The sequence below is a fragment of the Pristiophorus japonicus genome, chromosome 19 (genome assembly GCF_044704955.1).
Source record: "Pristiophorus japonicus isolate sPriJap1 chromosome 19, sPriJap1.hap1, whole genome shotgun sequence".
NCBI classification, from domain to species: domain Eukaryota; kingdom Metazoa; phylum Chordata; class Chondrichthyes; family Pristiophoridae; genus Pristiophorus; species Pristiophorus japonicus.
In genome coordinates this window covers 66908167-66929953 of record NC_091995.1, presented here as the reverse complement: position 1 = coordinate 66929953, position 21787 = coordinate 66908167, and the positions used below count along the sequence as shown (strand labels likewise).

General features: G+C 48.3%; 1 protein-coding gene across 2 annotated transcripts in view; it reads right to left on the bottom strand.

Moving 5' to 3' along the window:
* sun2 (Sad1 and UNC84 domain containing 2) overlaps positions 1 to 21787 on the bottom strand; it is a 144116-nt gene that overhangs the window by 66569 nt on the left and 55760 nt on the right. For both annotated transcript variants that reach the window (XM_070861544.1, XM_070861546.1), the window contains exons 2-4: positions 15703 to 15868; positions 13895 to 14073; positions 8691 to 8849 (exon numbers count right to left, since the gene is read on the bottom strand). In XM_070861544.1, coding sequence (XP_070717645.1) covers positions 8691 to 8849; positions 13895 to 14073; positions 15703 to 15824 — 460 coding nt within the window. In that variant the 5' untranslated portion in view covers positions 15825 to 15868. The remainder of the gene's footprint in view (positions 1 to 8690; positions 8850 to 13894; positions 14074 to 15702; positions 15869 to 21787) is intronic.

Here is a 21787-nt window from a genome sequence, read left to right as displayed (position 1 = left end):
GGAAAGTCATGGGCTGCAGGAGGATATAAATCTCCTGCAGAACAGTGGCAAATGGAATTTAATTCAGAGAAGTGTGAGATAATGCACTTTGGGAGGGCTAAGGATATTAACATTAAGCGGTAGGCCACTTAATAGTGTAGATGAACAAAGGAACCTTGGAGTGCTTGTCCACAGATCCCTGAAAGTTGCAGGCCAGATGGATAAGGTGGTTAAGAAGGCATACGGAATGCTTGCCTTTATTAGCTGGGGCATAAAATACAAGAGCAGGGAGGTTATGCTTTAATTGTATAATACTTTGGTTAGGTCACAGCTGGAGTACTGCGTGCAGTTCTGGTCGCCGTACTATAGGAAGGACGTGATAGCACTCAAGAGGATGCGGAGGAGATTTACTAGGATGCTGCCTGGAATGGAGAATTTTAGTTATGAGAACAGATTGGATAGGCTGGGTTTGTTCTCATTGGAATAGAGGAGGTGTTGAGAGGAGATCTCATTGAGGTGTACAAAATGTTGAGGGGCCTGGACATAGTGAATAGTAAGGGTCTATTTCCATTGGTGGAGGCATCTATTACGAGGGGGCATAGTTTTAAGGTGGTTGGTGGAAGGTTCAGAGGGGATTTGAGGGGGGGCTTCTTTCCGCAGAGGGTTGTGGGGATCTGGAACTCGCTGCCTGGAAGACTGATGGATGCAGAAACCCTCACCACTTTTAAGAGATGGTTGGATGGGCACTTAAAATGCTGTAACCTGCAGGGTTACGGAGCTAGAGCTGGTAATTGGGATTAGACTGGATGACCTTTTGTTGGACGGTGCAGATATAATGGTAAGTACTGCAAGAAATCGAATACGTCCAGGGTGATCTCCTGGACTAGTTTCAATCACCTCGATGGGTCGGAGAGGAATTTTCCCAGATTTTTTTCTTCCTAAGTTGGCCTGGGTTTTTATCTGGTTTTTGCCTCTCCCAGGAGATCACATGGCTCTGGTTGGGGTGGAGTGTAGAATGTTTCAGTATAAGGGGTGTCGCGGTTGTGTGAGGCGGACTGGTTGGGCTGGGTGCTCTTTACCTTTCCGTCATTGTTCATGGGTTTATTTGTAACCTTCAGGGCTGCTGACCGAGGGCCGTGTGGCTCTTTGTCGGCCGGCGCGGACACGATGGGCCGGAATGGCCTCCTTCGGCGCTGTAAATTTCTATGTTTCTATGTAATGCATTTAGGGAGGGCTAATAAGGCAAGGGAATACACATTAAATGGTAGGGTACTGAGAAGTGTACAGGAACAGAGAGACTTTGGAGTGCATGTCCACAGATCACTGAAGGTAGCAAGCCAGGTAGATAAGGTGGTTTAAGAAGACATACGGAATACTTCTATTCGATGCCTCGGCTAATAAAGGCAAGAGCAGGGAGGTTATGTTTGAACTGTATAAATCACTGGTTAGGCCGCAGCCAGAGTACTGCGTGCAGTTCTGATCACCACATTACAGGAAAGATGTAAGAAGGAATTGCACTAGAGAGGGTACAGAGGAGATTTCCGAGGATGTTGCCAGGACTGGAGAATTTTAGCTATGAGGAAAGATTGGATAGGCTGGGTTTGTTTTCTTTGGAACAGAGGAGGCTGAGGGGAGACCTTATTGAGGTGTATAAAATTATGAGGTGCCTGGATATAGTGGATAGGAAGGACCTATTTCATTTAGGAGAGGGGTCAACAACCAGGGGGCATAGATTTAAAGTAATTGGTAGGAGCTTTAGAGGGATTTGAGAGGAAACATTTTCACCGAGGGTGGTGGGAGTCTTGAACTCACTGCCTGAAAGGGTGGTAGAGGCAGAAACCCTCACCACATTTAATAAGTACTTGGATGTGCACTTAAAGTGCTATAACTTACATGGATATGGACCTAGAGCTGGAAAGTGGGATTAGGCTGGAAAGCCTCTTGTTGGCCGGTGCAGACACGATTAGCCGACATGGCCTCCTTCCGTTCTATCAGTGGGGACTGGAGCTGCAGACTGTCACAGCCAATGGAGACTGGAGCTCTGAATTCTCGTCAGAAATATTTGTGTCTGCTAGGTGTGGGTTGGCCGCCCCTCCCCCCATCGGAAGGTTTGAGTGTGCCCAAAAAAACCTTCCGCCATGTGGGACTAACTGGCCGATGGGCCGGTATAAAGGTGGTTATGGCCATGGAAGGAGTGTTCACATCGTGGCCTGACAGACTGTCAAGCCTGCGAATCCTTCCATTGCTTCACACTGTTCACCAACAATGTTTTGCCCAACTCCTTAAACTCCCTTTACAAGACTGTACATTATGTTTCTTAAGTTTATATGCAAGGTATTTCCTTGGGTTCAGCATCACCACTTAGTAGATACAAGAACACTGTCAGACCAAGGTACAGACTATAAATCACTAGATAAATAGTTAGATATGAGCAGTACTCAGTACAAACCGTATATTTACAGGCGTTGTAAACTTTTATTGAGCTGTTAACCCATTTCTTGTGCTAGCTTTCAATACAAGACTGACTCCAGAAATACAGCGGCTTACTTGTGAAGTGGCTGCTTGCTGACACACAGTCGGGTGGAGTTTGTCCCCAATAGCTTCAGACTGACTGTGAACTGAGCACAGTTGTCCACATACAAGGCCAATGACAAGCTCCTGGATTCATCAAAGGGATTATGGTGACAAAAAGGAATCACCTTTGTCTTTTTTAGATTAAGATTGGATTTTTTGTTGTGGTCATTAAAGTTGTCACTGCTCGTTCTCTAAGCTGAGGCGGTGGTTGTCTTTGGTCAACACACACTTCTTTAAAAGGTGGCAGGGCAAGTTGATAAGGTGGTTAAAAAAGTGTATGGGTTACTATTGTTTATAAATAGAGAAAGAAAGATTTTATATAGCGCCTTTCACAACCACCAGACATCTCAAAGCACTTTACAGACAATTAAGTACTTTTGGAGTGTAGTCACTGTTGTAATGTGGCATAGAATATAAAAGCAAAGAGAGGAGGGAGAGAGAAAACAGGCAACTACAGGCCAGTTTACCGGACATCAGTTGTCGGGAAAATGCTGGAATTCATTGTTAAGGAAGTGGTATCAGGGCACTTAGATAATCAGAATGTGATTAGGCAGAGTCAACATGGTTTTATGAAAGGGAAATCGTGTTTGACAAATTTATTAAGAGTGTTTTGAGGATGTAACTAGCAGGATAGATAAAAGGAACCAGTGCATGTAATATACTTGGATTTCCAAAAGGCATTTGATAAGGTGCCACATAAAAAGGTTATTTCACAAGATAAGGGCTCATGGGATTGAATGTAATGTATTAGCATGGATAGAGGATTGATCAGCGGACAGAAGAGGGAGTAGGGATAAACGGGTCATTTTCAGGTTGGCAGGCTGTAACTAGTGGGGTGCTGCAGGGATCAGTGCTGGGGCCCCAGTTATTTACAATCTGTATTAATGACCTAGATGAAGGGACCGAGTGTAATGTATCCAAGTTTTCTGACGATACAAAGCTAGGTGGGACAGTAAGCTGTGAGAACACAACGTGTCTGCAAAGGGATATAGATAGACTGAGTGAGTGGTCAGTAAGGTGCTAGATGGAGTATAATATGGGGAAATGTGAGGTTATTCACTTTGGTAGGAAGAATAGAAAAACAATATTTTTTAAATGGTGAGAAACGTTTAAATGTTGGGTGTCCTTGTACAGGAAACACAGAAAGGTGGCCTGCAGGTACAGCAAGCAATAAGGAAGGCAAATGGCATGTTGTCGTTTATTGAAGTCCTGTTACAATTGTACAATTGGTGAGACCACACCTGGAGTACTGTGCACAGTTCTGGTCTCCTTATCTAAGGAAGGATAGACTTGCCTTGGAGGCGGTACAACGGAGGTTCACACGATTGATTCCTGGGATGAGAGGGCTGTCCTATGATGAGAGATTGTATAGAATGTGTCTATACTCTCTGGTTTAGATGAATGAGAGGTGATCTCATTGAAACATACAAGATTCTGAACAGTATTGACAGTGTAGATGCTGAGAGGTTGTTTCCCCTGCTGGAGTGTCTAGAACTAGGGGGCAGTGTCTCAGGATAAGGGGTCGGCCATTTAAGAGACGAGGAGGAATTTCTTCACTCAGAAGGATGTGAATCTTTGGTATTATCTGCCCCAGAGGGCTGTGGATGCTGAGTCTCTGAATATATTTACGGCTGAGATCGATAGATTTTGGGAGTCTTGGCGGAATCAAGGGATATGGAAATCGGGCGGGAAAGTGGAGTTGAGGTCGATGATCAGCCGTGATCTTATTGAATGGCGGAGCAGGCTCGAAGGGCCGTTGGGTCTATTCCTGCTCCTATTTCTTCTGTCTTCTCATCATGCTAGAACTTTATAAATCCTTTGTTAGGCCTCAGCTGGAGTATTTTGGCCAATTCTGGGCACCACATTTCAGGAAAGATGTGAAGGCCTCAGAAAGGGTACAGAGGAGGTTTACTAGGATCTTACCAGGGATGAGTGACTACAGTTATGAGGAGTGGTTGGAAAAGTTAGGACTGTTCTCCTTGGAACAGAGAAAGTTAAGAGGTGACCAATAGAGGTTTTCAAGACGACGAGAGGCTTTGATAGAGTAGACAGAGAAAAACGATTCCCTCTGGCAAGCAGGTCAATAACCAGAGGTCAGAGATTCACAATCATTGGCAGAAGATTGAGGGGGGAAAGTGAGGAACATTTTTTCACTCAGTTGTGGGGATCTGGAACGCTCGACCCGAGAAGGTGCTGGAAGCCGATTCCATCAATCATTTTAAAACTGAGTTGGATGGGTACTTGTTGGAAGGTGTGAGGTCATGCACTTTGGCAGAAAAAAAAATCGAAGAGTAAGTTATTATTTAAATGGAGAAAGATTGCAAAGTGCTGCAGTACAGTGGGACCTGGGGGTACTTGTGCATGAAACACAAAAGGTTAGTATGCAGGTACAGCAAGTGATCAGGAAGGCCAATGGAATCTTGGCCTTTATTGCAAAGGGGATGGAGTATAAAAGCAGGGAAGTCTTGCTACAGTTATACAGGGTATTGGTGAGGCCACACCTGGAATACTGCGTGCAGTTTTGGTTTCCATATTTACGAAAGGATATACTTGCTTTGGAGGCAGTTCAGAGAAGGTTCGCTCGGTCGATTCCAGAGGTGAGGGGGTTGACTTATGAGGAAAGGTTGAGTAGGTTGGGCCTCTACTCATTGGAATTCAGAAGAATGAGAGGTGATCTTATAGAAACGTATAAGATTATGAGGGGGCTTGACAAGGTAGATGCAGAGAGGATGTTTCCACTGATGGGGGAGACTAGAACTAGAGGGCATAATCTTAGAATAAGAGGCCGCCCATTTAAAACTGAGATGAGGAGGAATTTCTTCTCTCAGAGGGTTGTAAATCTGTGGAATTCGCTGCCTCAGAGAGCTGTGGAAGCTGGGATATTGAATAAATTTAAAACAGAGATAGACAGTTTCTTAACCGATAAGAGAATAAGGGATTATGGGGAGCGGGCAGGGAAGTGGACCTGAGTCCATGATCGGATCAGCCATGATCGTATTGAATGGCGGAGCAGGCTCGAGGGGGCCGTATGGCCTACTCCTGCTCCTATTTCTTATGTTCTTATGTTACGGACATAAAGCGAGGATATGGGGCTAGGCATGACCGTTCTTTCAAAGAGCCAATACAGGCACGATGGGCTAATTGGCCTCCTTCTGCGTTGTACGTTTCTATGGTTCTATGAATATATTAATCTCTGTTGATTGCAGAGTCACATGGTGTCAATCGGTTGTGCTGCATCTATTGACCTGGCTGGACTGTTAATTTCCAGTCATCGCAAAGTGATTGGGACAAACATCCAATGTGAACGACCGATTGTGGATCTTGTGAAAGTAATGGGCTTTATGAATGGCTGTAAATAAGGTGAGGATACGTCAGGTTTGAGAGGGGCAGGCTCAGTTATTTGCAGATGTTTTGATGGACAGCTCTGTGGCCAGGAGCTGCCTGGTCTCAGCTCCTCAATTATTCTGAAGCCAGCTGAAACACAGCGCTATTCATCAACTGTGTGATAGCATTTTGCCAAGCAAGTAAATATTTTTGTATTACGGGTTAGTGTACAAGAAAATTGTTGTTTTGACAGGAGTATAATTATTGTAAATGTTCTGTTTGTATTGAGTACTGTTCATTTACAGTACCATGCTCAATAAATATCTTTATATCAAAGTCTCAGTCAGACAGTGCATATTCATCTCCCTCCCAAAGATGAGATCACCAGGTGGGTGCATATTCTTGAACGGCAATGCACTGACAAGAGTTCTCAGACCTCTGCTACATTTACCAAGATACTCTGCACATTCTGGCCCTCAGGGCCATGTGGTTCACTTGGGGGAATGTGCAGTGACACTGGACCCAAGGACAATATCTAGCATAAAAGCCAATCAGGTCACAATGTACAACATTATTCAATTAACAGCTCCCACACATATTACAGGTAAGCTGCTCAGCAAGTATTGCAGCCAATTCACAACCATGTGACACCATGAGTGCTGAAAGCTCTTTATAACAAAAACTGGGTATGAAACATTTACACATGTTGGATACCACCTCTAAAGGAACCCTCCATTAGAGCGGGATGATAAATGTTTCCTCCACTATGAGTTGGGTGCAAAGATTATTTAAACTACAGGAAGCAGTGGCATTATCATTCTGTGAGCTCACAGCCAGCAGTGTAGTGTTTAGCAACAGGATCACCATGGATTACTGGTCTGAGATAACACAGATACTCTTTACTATCAATAATCCAGCATCAAGGACAAGCTTATTCATACCACATTCCCTACCACCCCCCGGGTCTGGTATCAGCACCTCTCCCCGTTCCCCGGTCTGGTATCAGCACCTCTCCCCATTCCCCGGCCCTGGTATCAGCACCTCTCCCCATTCCCCGGTCTGGTATCAGCACCTCTCCCCGTTCCCCGGTCTGGTATCAGCACCTCTCCCCGTTCCCCGGTCTGGTATCAGCACCTCTCCCCATTCCCCGGCCCTGGTATCAGCACCTCTCCCCATTCCCCGGCCCTGGTATCAGCACCTCTCCCCGGTCTGGTATCAGCACCTCTCCCCGTTCCCCGGTCTGGTATCAGCACCTCTCCCCGTTCCCGGTCTGGTATCAGCACCTCTCCCCATTCCCCGGTCTGGTATCAGCACCTCTCCCCGTTCCCGGTCTGGTATCAGCACCTCTCCCCATTCCCCGGTCTGGTATCAGCACCTCTCCCCGTTCCCGGTCTGGTATCAGCACCTCTCCCCATTCCCCGGTCTGGTATCAGCACCTCTGCCCGTTCCCCGGTCTGGTATCAGCACCTCTCCCCGTTCCCCGGTCTGGTATCAGCACCTCTCCCCATTCCCCGGTCTGGTATCAGCACCTCTCCCCGTTCCCCGGTCTGGTATCAGCACCTCTCCCCGTTCCCCGGTCTGGTATCAGCACCTCTCCCCATTCCCCGGTCTGGTATCAGCACCTCTCCCCGGTCTGGTATCAGCACCTCTCCCCATTCCCCGGTCTGGTATCAGCACCTCTCCCCATTCCCCGGTCTGGTATCAGCACCTCTCCCCATTCCCCGGTCTGGTATCAGCACTTCTCCCCATTCCCCGGTCTGGTATCAGCACCTCTCCCCGGTCTGGTATCAGCACCTCTCCCCATTCCCCGGTCTGGTATCAGCACTTCTCCCGTTCCCCGGTCTGGTATCAGCACTTCTCCCGTTCCCCGGTCTGGTATCAGCACCTCTCCCCGTTCCCGGTCTGGTATCAGCACCTCTCCCCGTTCCCGGTCTGGTATCAGCACCTCTCCCCATTCCCCGGTCTGGTATCAGCACCTCTCCCCGTTCCCGGTCTGGTATCAGCACCTCTCCCCATTCCCCGGTCTGGTATCAGCACTTCTCCCGTTCCCCGGTCTGGTATCAGCACCTCTCCCCGTTCCCGGTCTGGTATCAGCACCTCTCCCCATTCCCCGGTCTGGTATCAGCACTTCTCCCGTTCCCCGGTCTGGTATCAGCACCTCTCCCGTTCCCCGGTCTGGTATCAGCACCTCTCCCGTTCCCCGGTCTGGTATCAGCACCTCTCCCCATTCCCCGGTCTGGTATCAGCACCTCTCCCCATTCCCGGTCTGGTATCAGCACCTCTCCCCGTTCCCGGTCTGGTATCAGCACTTCTCCCCGTTCCCGGTCTGGTATCAGCACCTCTCCCCGTTCCCGGTCTGGTATCAGCACCTCTCCCCATTCCCCGGCCCTGGTATCAGCACCTCTCCCCGTTCCCCGGTCTGGTATCAGCACCTCTCCCCGTTCCCCGGTCTGGTATCAGCACCTCTCCCCGTTCCCCGGTCTGGTATCAGCACTTCTCCCGGGTCTGGTATCAGCACTTCTCCCCGTTCCCGGTCTGGTATCAGCACCTCTTCCCGTTCCCGGTCTGGTATCAGCACCTCTCCCCATTCCCGGTCTGGTATCAGCACCTCTCCCCGTTCCCCGGCCCGGTATCAGCACCTCTCCCCGGTCTGGTATCAGCACTGAGTCGCACCCTCCTCCCACATCTCCCCGTATCAGCACCGAGTGTATTGACACCATCCATCACTGCCCCCCCCACCCCTCCAAGGCAATTCATAGCACCCCCACAGGGCGGTTGGGGTGGGGAAGAGAAGATGTTGAACACCCACTTACCCAGCTGCTCATCTTCGGAGGAGTATCCAGACGTGGAAGATGTGTAGATATCGGAGGAAGTTGGAGCTGCTGACAGACTACTGCTCTTGTAGCCATTCGCTCTCCTTAACGTTGCAGACCGCCTCCCATAGTTGTCCTCCAGGCTGAGTGGGTCACCAGCTGTTGGACACATTACAACATATTACTGTTTAATGGAAGGATTTTCACTCTAAGAGGGAAATCATTACAGCACAGTCTGTAATCTCTGCACCTCCCAGTCATTATATCACCGAGTCTGTAATCTCTGCACCTCCCAGTTATTACAGCACCGAGTCTGTAATCTCTGCACCTCCCAGTCCCCAGGAGTCTGATTTCCATCTGCCAGTTTCCCACTCAGCAGGTTAGGTTAAAATTGACACCAAAGTCTATAATTGTACTGCTGGCTGTTTTCTACAGATTCACACCTGAGCATTACCCTTCAGTGACACAGCACTGCCTTGCACCTGGCTCTTCCCTCTTTCCTGGTCAACAACCAGGGGGTATACATTTCAAGTAAGTGGGAGGAGGTTTAGAGGGGATTTGAGAAGTTGTTTCACCCAGAGGGTGGTGGGGGTCTGGAACTCACTGCCTGAAAGGGTGGTAGAGGCAGAAACCCTCACCACATTTAAAAAGTACTTGGATGTGCACTTGAAGTGCTGTAATCCTACAGGGTTACAGACCAAGAGCTGGAAAGTGGGATTAGGCTGGATAGCTCTTGGTCGGCCAGCACGGACACGATGGGCCGAAATGGCCTCCTTCTGTGCTGTAAATTTCTATGATTCTTTCACACACAGCACTAGGGAGTGCTCTGTAAAATCTCGCATCAGGTACATCGCGGGGCAGGTGTGGTCTTAAGTGGTAAGCATAAGTGATCGTGAAAGAACATTAACAACTTCAAAGTCAGATTTATAAGCCAAAACATGTGGAAAGCCCAATGAGTCTCCTTCGAGCAGAGAAGGTTAATGGGGGAGATTTAATTGATGTGTTCAAACTCATGAAGGATTTTGATACAGTAAATAAGAATGGTCGGTGACCAGAGGATATAGATGTAAGGTAATTGGCAAAAGAAAGAGGCAAATTGAGGAGAATATTTTTAACCTGGCGAGGTATGATGATCTTCTGGGGAGGAGTTAAACTAATATGGCAGGGGGATGGGAACCTATGCAGGGAGACAGAGGGAAGTAGAATGGGAGCAGAAGTAAAAGATAGAAAGAAGAAAAGTCAAAGTGGAGGGCAGAGAAATCCAAGGCAAAATGCAAAAAGGGCCACATTACAGCAAAATCCTAAAGGGGCAAAGGGTGTTAAAAAGAGAAGCCTAAAGGCTCTGTGCCTCAATGCGAGGAGTATTCGGAATAAGGTGGACGAATTAACTGCGCAGATAGCAATTAACGGATATGATGTAATTGGCATCACGAAGACATGGCTCCAGGGTGACCAAGGCTGGGAACTCAACATCCAGGAGCATTCAACATTTAGGAAGGATAGACAGAAAGGAAAAGGAGGTGGGGTGGCATTGCTGGTTAAAGAGGAAATTAATGCAATAATAAGGAGGAACATTAGCTTGGATGATGTGGAATCTGTATGGGTGGAGCTACAGAATACCAAAGGGCAGAAAACACTAGTGGGAGTTGTGTACAGACCACCAAATAGTAGCAGTGAGATTGGGGACAGCATCAAACAAGAAATTAGGGATGCGTGCAATAAAGGGACAGCAGTTATCATGGGCGACTTGAATCAACATATAGATTGGGCTAACCAAACTGGTAGCAATGCGGTGGGGGAGGATTTCCTGGAGTGTATTAGGGATGGTTTTCTAGACCAATATGTCGAGGAACCAACTAGAGAGCTGGCCATCCTAGACTGGGTGATGTGTAATGAGAAGGGGCTAATTAGCAATCTTGTTGTGCGAGGCTCCTTGGAGAAGAGTGACCATAATATGGTAGAATTTTTTATTAAGATGGAGAGTAACACAGTTAATTTGGAAACTAAGGTCCTGAACTTAAGGAAAGGGAACTTCGACGGTATGAGGCATGCATTGGCTAGAATAGACTGGCAAAGGATACTTAGAGTTGATGATGAATCAGCAATGGCAAACATTTAAAGATCACATGGATGTCTGGAGTAAAAATAAAACGGGAAAGGTGGCTCAACCATGGCTAACAAGGGAAATTAAGGATAGTGTTAAAGCCAAGGAAGAGGCATATAAATTGGCCAGAAAAAGCAACAAACCTGAGGACTGGGAGAAATTTAGAATTGAACAGAGGAGGACTAAGGGTTTAATTAAGAAGGGGAAAATAGAGTATGAGAGGAAGCTTGCAGGGAACATAAAAACTGACTGCAAAAGCTTCGATAAATATGTGAAGAGAAAAAGATTAATGAAGACAAACGTAGGTCCCTTGCAGTCGGATTCGGGTGAATTTATAATGGGGAACAAAGAAATGGCAGACCAATTGAACAAATACTTTGGTTCTGTCTTTACGAAGAAAGACACAAATAACCTTCTGAATGTACTAGGGGACAGTGGGTCTAGTGAGAAGGAGGAAATCCTTATTAGGCGGGAAATTGTGTTAGGGAAATTGATGGGATTGAAGGCCGATAAATCCCCGGGGCCTGATAGTCTGCATCCCAGAGTACTTAAGGAAGTAGCCCTAGAAATAGTGGGTGCATTGGTGATCATTTTCCAACAGTCTATCAACTCTGGATCGGATCCTATGGACTGGTTGGTAGCTATTGTAACACCACTTTTTAAGAAAGGAGGGAGAGAGAACGGGAAATTATAGACCGGTTAGCCTGACATCAGTAGTGGGAAAAATGTTGGAATCAATTATTAAAGATGAAATAGCAGCACATTTGGAAAGCAGTGACAGGATCGGTCCAAGTCAGCATGGATTTATGAAAGGGAAATCATGCTTGACAAATCTTCTAGAATTTTTTGAGGATGTAACTAGTAGAGTGGATAAGGGAGAACCAGTGGATGTGGTGTATTTGGACTTTCAAACAGCTTTTGACAAGGTTCCATACAAGAGATTGGTGTACAAAATTAAAGCACATGGTATTGGGGGTAATATACTGACGTGGATAGAGAACTGGTTGGCAGACAGAAGCAGAGAGTCGGGATAAACGGATCCTTTTCAGAATGGCAGGCAGTGACTAGTGGAGTGCCGCAGGGTTCAGTGCTGGGACCCCAGCTATTTACAATATACATTAATGATTTGGATGAGGGAATTGAGTGTAATATCTCCAAGTTTGCAGATGACACTAAGCTGGGTGGTGGTGTGAGCTGTGAGGAGGATGCTAAAAGGCTGTAGGGTTGCTTGGACAGGTTAGGTGAGTGGGCAAACGCATGGCAGATGCAGTATAATGTGAATAAATGTGAGGTTCTTTGGGGGCAAAAACACGAAGGCAGAATATTATCTGAATGGTGGCAGATTAGGGAAAGGGGAGGTGCAACGAGACCTGGGTGTCATTGAAGGTTGGCATGCAGGTACAGCAGGCGGCGAAGAAGGCAAATTGTATGTTGGCCTTCATAGCTAGGGGATTTGAGTATAGTAGCAGGGAGGTCTTACTGCAGTTGTACAGGGCCTTGGTGAGGTCTCACCTGGAATATTGTGTTCAGTTTTGGTCTCCTAATCTGAGGAAGGACGTTCTTGTTATTGAGGGAGTGCAGCGAAGGTTCACCAGACTGATTCTCGGGATGGCTGGACTGACATATGAGGAGAGACTGGATCGACTGGGCCTGTATTCACTGGAGTTTAGAAGGATGAGAGGGGATCTCATACAAACAAATAAAATTCTGACAGGACTGGACAGGTTAGACGCAGGAAGAATGTTCCCGATGTTGGGGAAGTCCAGAACCAGGGGACTCAGTCTTAGGATAAGGGGTAGGCCATTTAGGACTGAGATGAGGAGAAACTTCTTCACTCAGAGAGTTGTTAACCTGTGGAATTCCCTGCTGCAGAGAGTTGTTGAGGCCAGTTCATTGGATATATTCAAGAGGGAGTTAGATATGACCCTTACGGCTAAAGGGATCAAGGGGTATGGAGAGAAAGCAGGAAAGGGGTACTGAGGGAATGATCAGCCATGATCTTATTGAATGGTGGGGCAGGCTCGAAGGGCCGAATGGCCTATTCCTATTTTCTATTTTTCTATGATCTAGAATGTACTGCCTGAAAGGGTGGTGGAAGCAGATTCAATAATAATTTCAAAAGGAAATGGGATATATAAAAGAAAGCATTTATATAGCGCCTTTCATGACCAACAGACATCCCAAAGCACTTTACAGCCAATGAAGTACTTTTATTTTTGAAGTGTCGTCACTATTGTAGTGTCGGAAGCTCCCACAAACAGCATCATCATCATCATCGGCAATCCCTCGAACAAGGATGACTTGCTTCCACGAGAGTTCACAGATGTTTCAATGACGGACCCGATGTTCCAGTCCTGAACTCCAATTGAGGGGATGGAAGATGCCTGTGCGTGGATTATTTTAACGTGTGGTGACCGTTGCACATCAGCCACCACACGGACTTGACAGAGCTAGGTCTTGGTCCAGTGGCAAACAGCAATGTGATAATGACCAGATATTCAGTTTTAGTGATGTTAGTTGAGGGATAAATATTGGCCAGGACACCGGGGAAAACTCCCCTGCTCTTCTTCAAAATAGTGCATGGGATCTTTTACATCCACCTGAGAGAGCAGACAGTGCCTCAGTTTAACGTCTCATCCAAAAGACAGCACCTCTGACAGTGCACACATCCCTCAGTACTACACTGGAGTGTCAATTGAGATTTTTGTGCTCAAGTCTCTGGAGTGGGACTTGAACCCACAACCTTCGGACTCAGAGGCAAGCGTGCTGCCCATTGAGCCACAGCTTACACTGACAAACTTGACGGGTAGAATTTTACAAGGCTATGGAGAAGGAGCAGGGCCGTGGGACTTTGGCTCGCTCTTTCAAAGGGCTGGCACAGGCACAATGGCCTCTTTCTGAACTGCATCATTCTATGAGTCAAATTCATGGCAAGAATTATAGCTGAGCATTGATCCTGGTGTTAAAGCGACCGTAAGGTTCCCCATGGTGTAAGCGTGATTATATAATATAGACAGGAGCATATTACAGCTCTGCCCTCAGTGACTAGTGCCTGGAATAATTATTTCTGAAGGACCAATATTCCCCATGGGACACGTACCGATGGGCTCGGGCTCGGTCTCCTGCCAGTAGGGATCGCTCCGTATCCGCTGACCCAGCGCGGAGGCACTGATGTGGCTGGTGTGGCTGCATTGACTATTCACTGAGCTGTTGGAAATGGAGCGCTTCATGCTGGGCACAGGCGTACCGCGTTTACTGTTCGGTTTTTTCTTGAATAGCCTAAAAAGTAAATAAAGGTGCATTAATTCAGGATGAAAACAGCATCTGGACATTTGAAGAAAAAATGAAGACTTGCATTTACACAACACCTGAACACATCTTAGAAATGTGCACATGATTTTTCAAGTGCAATGCATTTGTTGTCATGGAGACAAACGTAGCAGCCATTTTGTGTGCACAGCAGGATCCCAGATACACATCCAGAATGAGGAGCCTGTTAATCTGCTTTTGCTGGTGTTGGTTGGAGCCGGACTGTTGACCCAGAGAGCCTGCACTTTGAATGCTGCCACAGTCAGACTGCCTCTTAAATGAACCAATGTAGGAATAAGGGCCAAGGATATAGTGAGGGCGCTGCACTATATCCTTGGTCCTTATTCCTAGATTGATTGTGAGTAGGAGAGTTATGGTTATGTGCTGCCAAGCTTGGGTAGTAAACGTTTGAAAGGTGCAGGAGGCATGGTCGACGAAAGAAGATAACAAGTTCCAGTTTTGAGTTCCTAGGGCAAAATGAGTTGGAGTTGGTACAGATCTTGAATTCAACATGGAGGATATATGGAGGAGCAACATGTAACAGAGTCCCTGCCATTGGACACAATAGCCCACCCCCACCACACCACAACAGCTGTGCAGCCCGCAGGGTGCCGCGGCACTCCACCATTATCAGGGTCACAGGGCACGGCACTCCACCATTATCAGGGTCACAGGGCACGGCACTCCACCATTATCAGGGTCACAGGACGCGGCACTCCACCATTATCAGGGTCACAGGGCACGGCACTCCATCATTATCAGGGTCACAGGGCGCGGCACTCCACCATTATCAGGGTCACAGGACGCGGCACTCCATCATTATCAGGGTCACAGGGCACGGCACTCCACCATTATCAGGGTCACAGGACGCGGCACTCCACCATTATCAGGGTCACAGGGCACGGCACTCCACCATTATCAGGGTCACAGGGCACTGCACTCCACCATTATCAGGGTCACAGGGCACGGCACTCCACCATTATCAGGGTCACAGGGAGCTGTGACACTCCACCATTATCAGGGTCACAGGGAGCTGTGACACTCCACCATTATCAGGGTCACAGGGCACGGCACTCCACCATTATCAGGGTCACAGGGAGCTGTGACACTCCACCATTATCAGGGTCACAGGGCGCGGCACTCCACCATTATCAGGGTCACAGGGCGCGGCACTCCACCATTATCAGGCTCACGGGGACAGCTGATTCAGAGTGCGCCTAGGGGGTGGGCTTCACAGTAACAGTCACTGCAGTGTCTCATCTGTGGCTTCTGGAAGAAGAGCTGCCCCCACAGCTTGTACAAACTGCAAACCGCCTCCCTCACAATAACAGTGGCCATGTACACCATCCCCAGGGACAGGGTGATCTCGGGGGCTGCAGCCTCACCGAGGAGCATGAGATTCCTCATTAGGTCATTATTAAATCTCTCCAGTACACAGTGATCTTTGAACATGGATGTGAAGGATGCTAATTGTTGAGGTTTCTGTCTATGTTTAAGAGAGAGTGGAAAGTAAGTGGTTGGGTAAGAATGAATGGGCAACACACAGTTGCTGCAAGTCCCTGTTTCCTCTGAGTTGTTAGCAGAGATAGTGCGACCCACCTGACAGGACTCTCCTTGTAGGACACCACGCTCCCGGTAACAGAACCCCCACTACTGCTCGAGGCATCATCGTCATCTTGGTAATAACCGCTTGTTGCAAGACGCGAGCTACGCCGCGACATCCTTGATGAGACCGGATAGTCACACCGAGGGACTGTAACTCAAACTGAAATCAAGAGAGAAACAAAATCCATTAACACCCATATCTCCAGCTAGAGAGACAATAAACACTAAGTATACAGGGATTGTTTAACAACCAGTGTATCGGTCTGTCACAGTAAAAAAACTAGCTGCCTTACTGCTGGGCGCCGGGCCCTCATCCCGCACGGCACCGGAGAGCAGGACCCTTACCCCCCCGCCGCGGGGCACACTATATGCCAGTAACAGTTGCATGTGTGACAAGATGCCTACTGCTGTGCTGCATATAGCGCTCCCAGTATCAGCCGTGTCTCAAGTATATGACAAACACAGAGCCACTTTTCGGCAATGGATTATTCATATTAAAAAAAAATCCAAATTACAGGGCGGCTCATCGTTCAACATTTTACTCTTGCAACCTCGGAGTGATAGTCCAAAGTGGTTCCTTCCAGGTTGAGCAATAGAAAAAAAGGATTGCAAAACTACAGGAAATGTTTTTGCATCATAGAGAGTAGCGACCATAACACCAGCAGCTGCTAGAGTAACTCCATCACAGTCAGTGAGAGAGTATTAAGAACATAAGAAATAGGAGCAGGAGTAGGCCATTTGGCCCCTCGAGCCTGCTCCGCCATTCAATAAGATCATGGCTGATCCGATCATGGACTCAGCTCCAGTTCCCTGCCCGCTTTATTCCATTAATCGCTCAAAAATCTGTCTCATCTCCGCCTTAAATATATTCAATGACCCAGCCTCCACAGCTGTCTGGAGCAGAGAATTCCACAGATTTACAACTCTCGGAGAAGAAATTCCTCCTCATTTCAGTTTTAAATGGGTGGCCCCTTATTATGAGACTGTGTCCCCTAGTTTTAGTTTCCCCTATGAGTGGAAATATCCTCTCTGCATCCACCTTGTCGAGCCCTCTCATTATCTTATGTTTCGATAAGATCACCTCTCATTCTTCTGAACTCCAATGAGTATAGGCCCAACCGACTCAGCCTATCTTCGTAAGTCAATCCCCTCATCCCTGACTCTCTCTCTGTACTGACCCCAACCCTCAGTCTGTCCTAACCCTCAGTTCCTGTCTCTCCCTCTCGCTCTCTCTCTGTATTGACCCTAACCCTCAGTCCTTGTCTCTCGCTCACTCTCTCTGTACTGACTCTAACCCTCAGTCCGTCTTTCTCTCTCTCTCTCTCTCTCTCTGTACTGACACCAATCCTCAGTCCATCCTAACCCTCAGTCCCTCTCTCTCTCTCTCTCTCGCTCTCTCTCTGTATTGACCCTAACCCTCAGTCCGTCTCTCTCTCTCTCTCTGTACTGACACCAATCCTCAATCCGTCCTAACCCTCAGTCCCTCTCTCTCTCTCGCTCTCTCTCTCTGTATTGACCCTAACCCTCAGTCCCTGTCTCTTTCTCTCTCTCTCTCTCTGTACTGACACTAACCCTCAGTCCCTGTCACACACTCTCTCTCTGTATTGACCCTAACCCTCAGTCCCTGTCTCTCTCTCTGTATTGACACTAACCCTCAGTCCCTGTCCCTCTCTGTATTGACCCTAACACTCAGTCCCTGTCTCTCTCTCTCTCTCTGTCTGTACTGACACTAACCCTCAGTCCCTGTCTCTTTCTCTCTCTCTGTACTGACCCTAACCCTCAGTCCCTGTCTCTCTCTGTACTGACCCTAACCCTCAGTCCCTGTCTCTCTCTGTATTGACCCGAACCCTCAGTCCCTGTCTCTCTCTGTATTGACCCTAACACTCAGTCCCTGTCTCTCTCTCTCTCTCTGTACTGACCCTAACCCTCAGTCCCTGTCTCTCTCTGTACTGACCCTAACCCTCAGTCCCTGTCTCTCTCTATACTGACCCTAACCCTCAGTCCCTGTCTCTCTCTGTATTGACCCTAACCCTCAGTCCCTGTCTCTCTCTGTACTGACCCTAACCCTCAGTCCCTGTCTCTCTCTGTACTGACCCTAACCCTCAGTCCCTGTCTCTCTCTGTATTGACCCTAACCCTCAGTCCCTTTCTCTCTCTGTATTGACCCTAACCCTCAGTCCCTGTCTCTCTCTATACTGACCCTAACCCTCAGTCCCTGTCTCTCTCTCTCTCTCTGTACTGACCCTAACCCTCAGTCCCTGTCTCTCTCTATACTGACCCTAACCCTCAGTCCCTGTCTCTCTCTGTATTGACCCTAACCCTCAGTCCCTGTCTCTCTCTGTACTGACCCTAACCCTCAGTCCCTGTCTCTCTCTGTACTGACCCTAACCCTCAGTCCCTGTCTCTCTCTGTATTGACCCTAACCCTCAGTCCCTTTCTCTCTCTGTATTGACCCTAACCCTCAGTCCCTGTCTCTCTCTATACTGACCCTAACCCTCAGTCCCTGTCTCTCTCTCTCTATACTGACCCGAACCCTCAGTCCCTGTCTCTCTCTGTATTGACCCTAACCCTCAGTCCCTGTCTCTCTCTCTCTCTCTGTACTGACCCTAACCCTCAGTCCCTGTCTCTCTCTATACTGACCCTAACCCTCAGTACCTGTCTCTCTCTCTCTCTCTCTATACTGACCCTAACCCTCAGTCCCTGTCTCTCTCTGTACTGACCCTAACCCTCAGTCCCTGTCTCTCTCTGTATTGACCCTAACCCTCAGTCCCTGTCTCTCTCTGTATTGACCCGAACCCTCAGTCCCTGTCTCTCTCTATACTGACCCTAACCCTCAGTCCCTGTCTCTCTCTCTCTCTATACTGACCCTAACCCTCAGTCCCTGTCTCTCTCTATACTGACCCTAACCCTCAGTCCCTGTCTCTTTCTCTCTCTCTCTGTACTGACCCTAACCCTCAGTCCCTGTCTCTCTCTCTCTCTGTACTGACACTAACCCTCAGTCCCTGTCTCTCTCTCTCTCTCTCCTGACCCTAACACTCAGTCCCTGTCTGTCTCTCTCTCTCTCTCTCTGTATTGACCCTAACCCTCAGTCCCTGTCTCTCTCTCTGTACTGATCCTAAATCCTCAGTCCCTGTCTCTCTCTCTCTCTCTCCTGACACTAACCCTCAGTCCCTGTCTTTCTCTCTCTCTCTCTCTGTACTGACCCTAACCCTCAGTCCCTGTCTCTCTCTGTATTGACCCTAACCCTCAGTCCCTGTCTCTCTCTGTATTGACCCGAGCCCTCAGTCCCTGTCTCTCTCTCTATTGACCCTAACCCTCAGTCCCTGTCTCTGTCTCTCTCTCTCTACTGACCCTAACCCTCAGTCCCTGTCCTGACCCTAACCCTCAGTCCCTGTGTCTCTCTGTATTGACCCTAACCCTCAGTCCGTCACTCTCGCTCTCTCCCGGTACTGACACTAACCCTCAGTCCCTGTCTCTCACTCTCTCTGTACTGACCCTAACCCTCAGTCCCTGTCTCTCTCTCTCTGTAATGACACTAACCCTCAGTCCCTGTCTCTCTATCTCTCTCTGTCTGTATTGACCCTAACCCTCAGTCACTGTCTCTCTCTCACTGTACAGACCCTAACCCTCAGTCCCTGTCGCTCTCTGTACTGACCCTAACCCTCAGTCCCTGTCGCTCTCTGTACTGACCCTAACCCTCAGTCCCCGTCTCTCTCTCTCTCTCTCTGTACTGACCCTAACCCTCAGTCCCTGTCGCTCTCTGTACTGACCCTAACCCTCAGTCCCTGTCTCTCTCTCTCTCTCTGTACTGACCCTAACCCTCAGTCCCTGTCTCTCTCTCTCTCTGTACTGACCCTAACCCTCAGTCCCTGTCTCTCTCTCTCTCTCTCTGTACTGACCCTAACCCTCAGTCCCTGTCTCTGTCTGTATTGACCCTAACCCTCAGTCTCTCGCTCCCTGTACTGACCCTAACCCTCAGTCCATGTGTCTCTCTCTCTCTCTCCCTCTCTCTCCTAACCCTCAGTCCCTGTCTCTCCCTGTACAGACCCTAACCCTCAGTCCCTGTCGCTCTCTGTACTGACCCTAACCCTCAGTCCATGTCTCTCTCTCTCTCCTAACCCTCAGTCCCTGTCTGCACTGACCCTAACCCTCAGTCTCTCGCTCTCTGTACTGACCCTAACCCTCAGTCCATGTCTCTCTCTCTGTACTGACCCTAACCCTCAGTCCCTGTCTCTCTCTCTCTCAGTACAGACCCTAACCCTCAGTCCCTGTCTCTGTCTGTCTCTCTCTGTATTGACCCTAACGCTCAGTCCCTGTCTCTCCCTCTCTCTCAGTACAGACCCTAACCCTCAGTCCCTGTCTCTCTCTGTACTGACCCTACCCCTCAGCCCCGTCTCTCTCTGTACTGACCCTAACCCTCAGTCCCTGTCTCTCTCTGTACTGACCCTACCCCTCAGCCCCGTCTCTCTCAGTACAGACCCTAACCCTCAGTCCCTGTCTCTCTCTGTACTGACCCTACCCCTCAGCCCCGTCTCTCTCTGTACTGACCCTAACCCTCAGTCCCTGTCTCTCTCTGTACTGACCCTAACCCTTAGCCCCATCTCTCTCTATACTGACCCTAACCCTCAGTCCCTGTCTCTCTCTGTACAGACCCTAACCCTCAGTCCCTGTCTCTCTCTGTACAGACCCTAACCCTTAGCCCCGTCTCTCTCTGTACAGACCCTAACCCTCAGTCCGTTTCTCTCTGTACAGACCCCAACCTTCAGTCCATGTTCCTAACTAGTGAACTATCCAGCTCTTTTTATAATCCTGTGCTACTGACCACACACGAATGGTTTAATCTGCGAGTATGCTCCATACCCGCTATTGGGAATAAATATCTTCAACTTTATAATCCTGTCTTCATCTTGTGTGCTTGAATCGATACGGACCATTTTTCTTAGCATTTTAAAAGTCTGAATTAATCTCCTCAATCTGCTTTTCTCAAGTGGAAACAAATAGATTTAAAGCTCCAAATTAACTTCTCCCCAAGCCCTTTAGAAGCTGTCAATAACCTTTTCATAGCTAGGTTTCCAGAACTGCAGACAACAGGCTAGATGTTCCACTTGAGTGCTGCTGCTGGAAGCAACATTGGGAAATCCTGCAGCTCCAGTACCCGATTTTTGATCCATTCGTTTTAATGATGTGGAAAATCTCCCAATTCTCCAAGTGTATCTGCACCAGGGATCCCTGTGAGACCATTCTAAGATCGAATATTAAACTGAAGCACTGTCTAAATCATTCTATTATTACAGGGTATTAGCCTACCCACTGTCAATACTTATTCCGAGTCTGAGGTTGGATCGATAAGATCTTAGACAGCACAGGCCACAGCCTTTGTGACAACTTGAAAATATCTTCGCTATTCACACTGAGAATTTACACTAGAGAAAAGACTACTCATTTTAACGAATTCCAGTAGACGATACATCAGGCTATTCACAGCACAGCCTCCCTGAATCACACTTCAGCTCTGCACTTTGCACTTGGGCCACAATTTACGGCATGAATGGCAGACATCTCTAACAACAAAACACCAAACATGACATGGTGGCAGCGGGTCAGTTGTGAGATCTGCATGTGTCACCAGTGTGTCAGTAGGTTATGTGTGCAGTCACACAGCCAGTGGGTCAGTAGGGTCTGTGCGCAGTGTCACACATCCAGTGGGTCAGTAGGTTATGTGCGCAGTGTCACACATCCAGTGTGTCAGTAGGTTATGTGTGCAGTCACACAGCCAGTGGGTCAGTAGGGCCCGTGCGCAGTGTCACACATCCAGTGGGTCAGTAGGTTATGTGCGCAGTGTCACACATCCAGTGGGTCAGTAGGGCCCGTGCGCAGTGTCACACATCCAGTGGGTCAGTAGGTTTTGTGCGCAGTGTCACACATCCAGTGGGTCAGTGGGATCCGTGCGTAGTGTCACACATCCAGTGGGTCAGTAGGGTCCGTGTGCAGTGTCACACATCCAGTGGGTCAGTGGGGTCCGTGCGCAGTGTCATACATCCAGTGGGTCAGTATGTTATGTGCGCACTGTCACACATCCG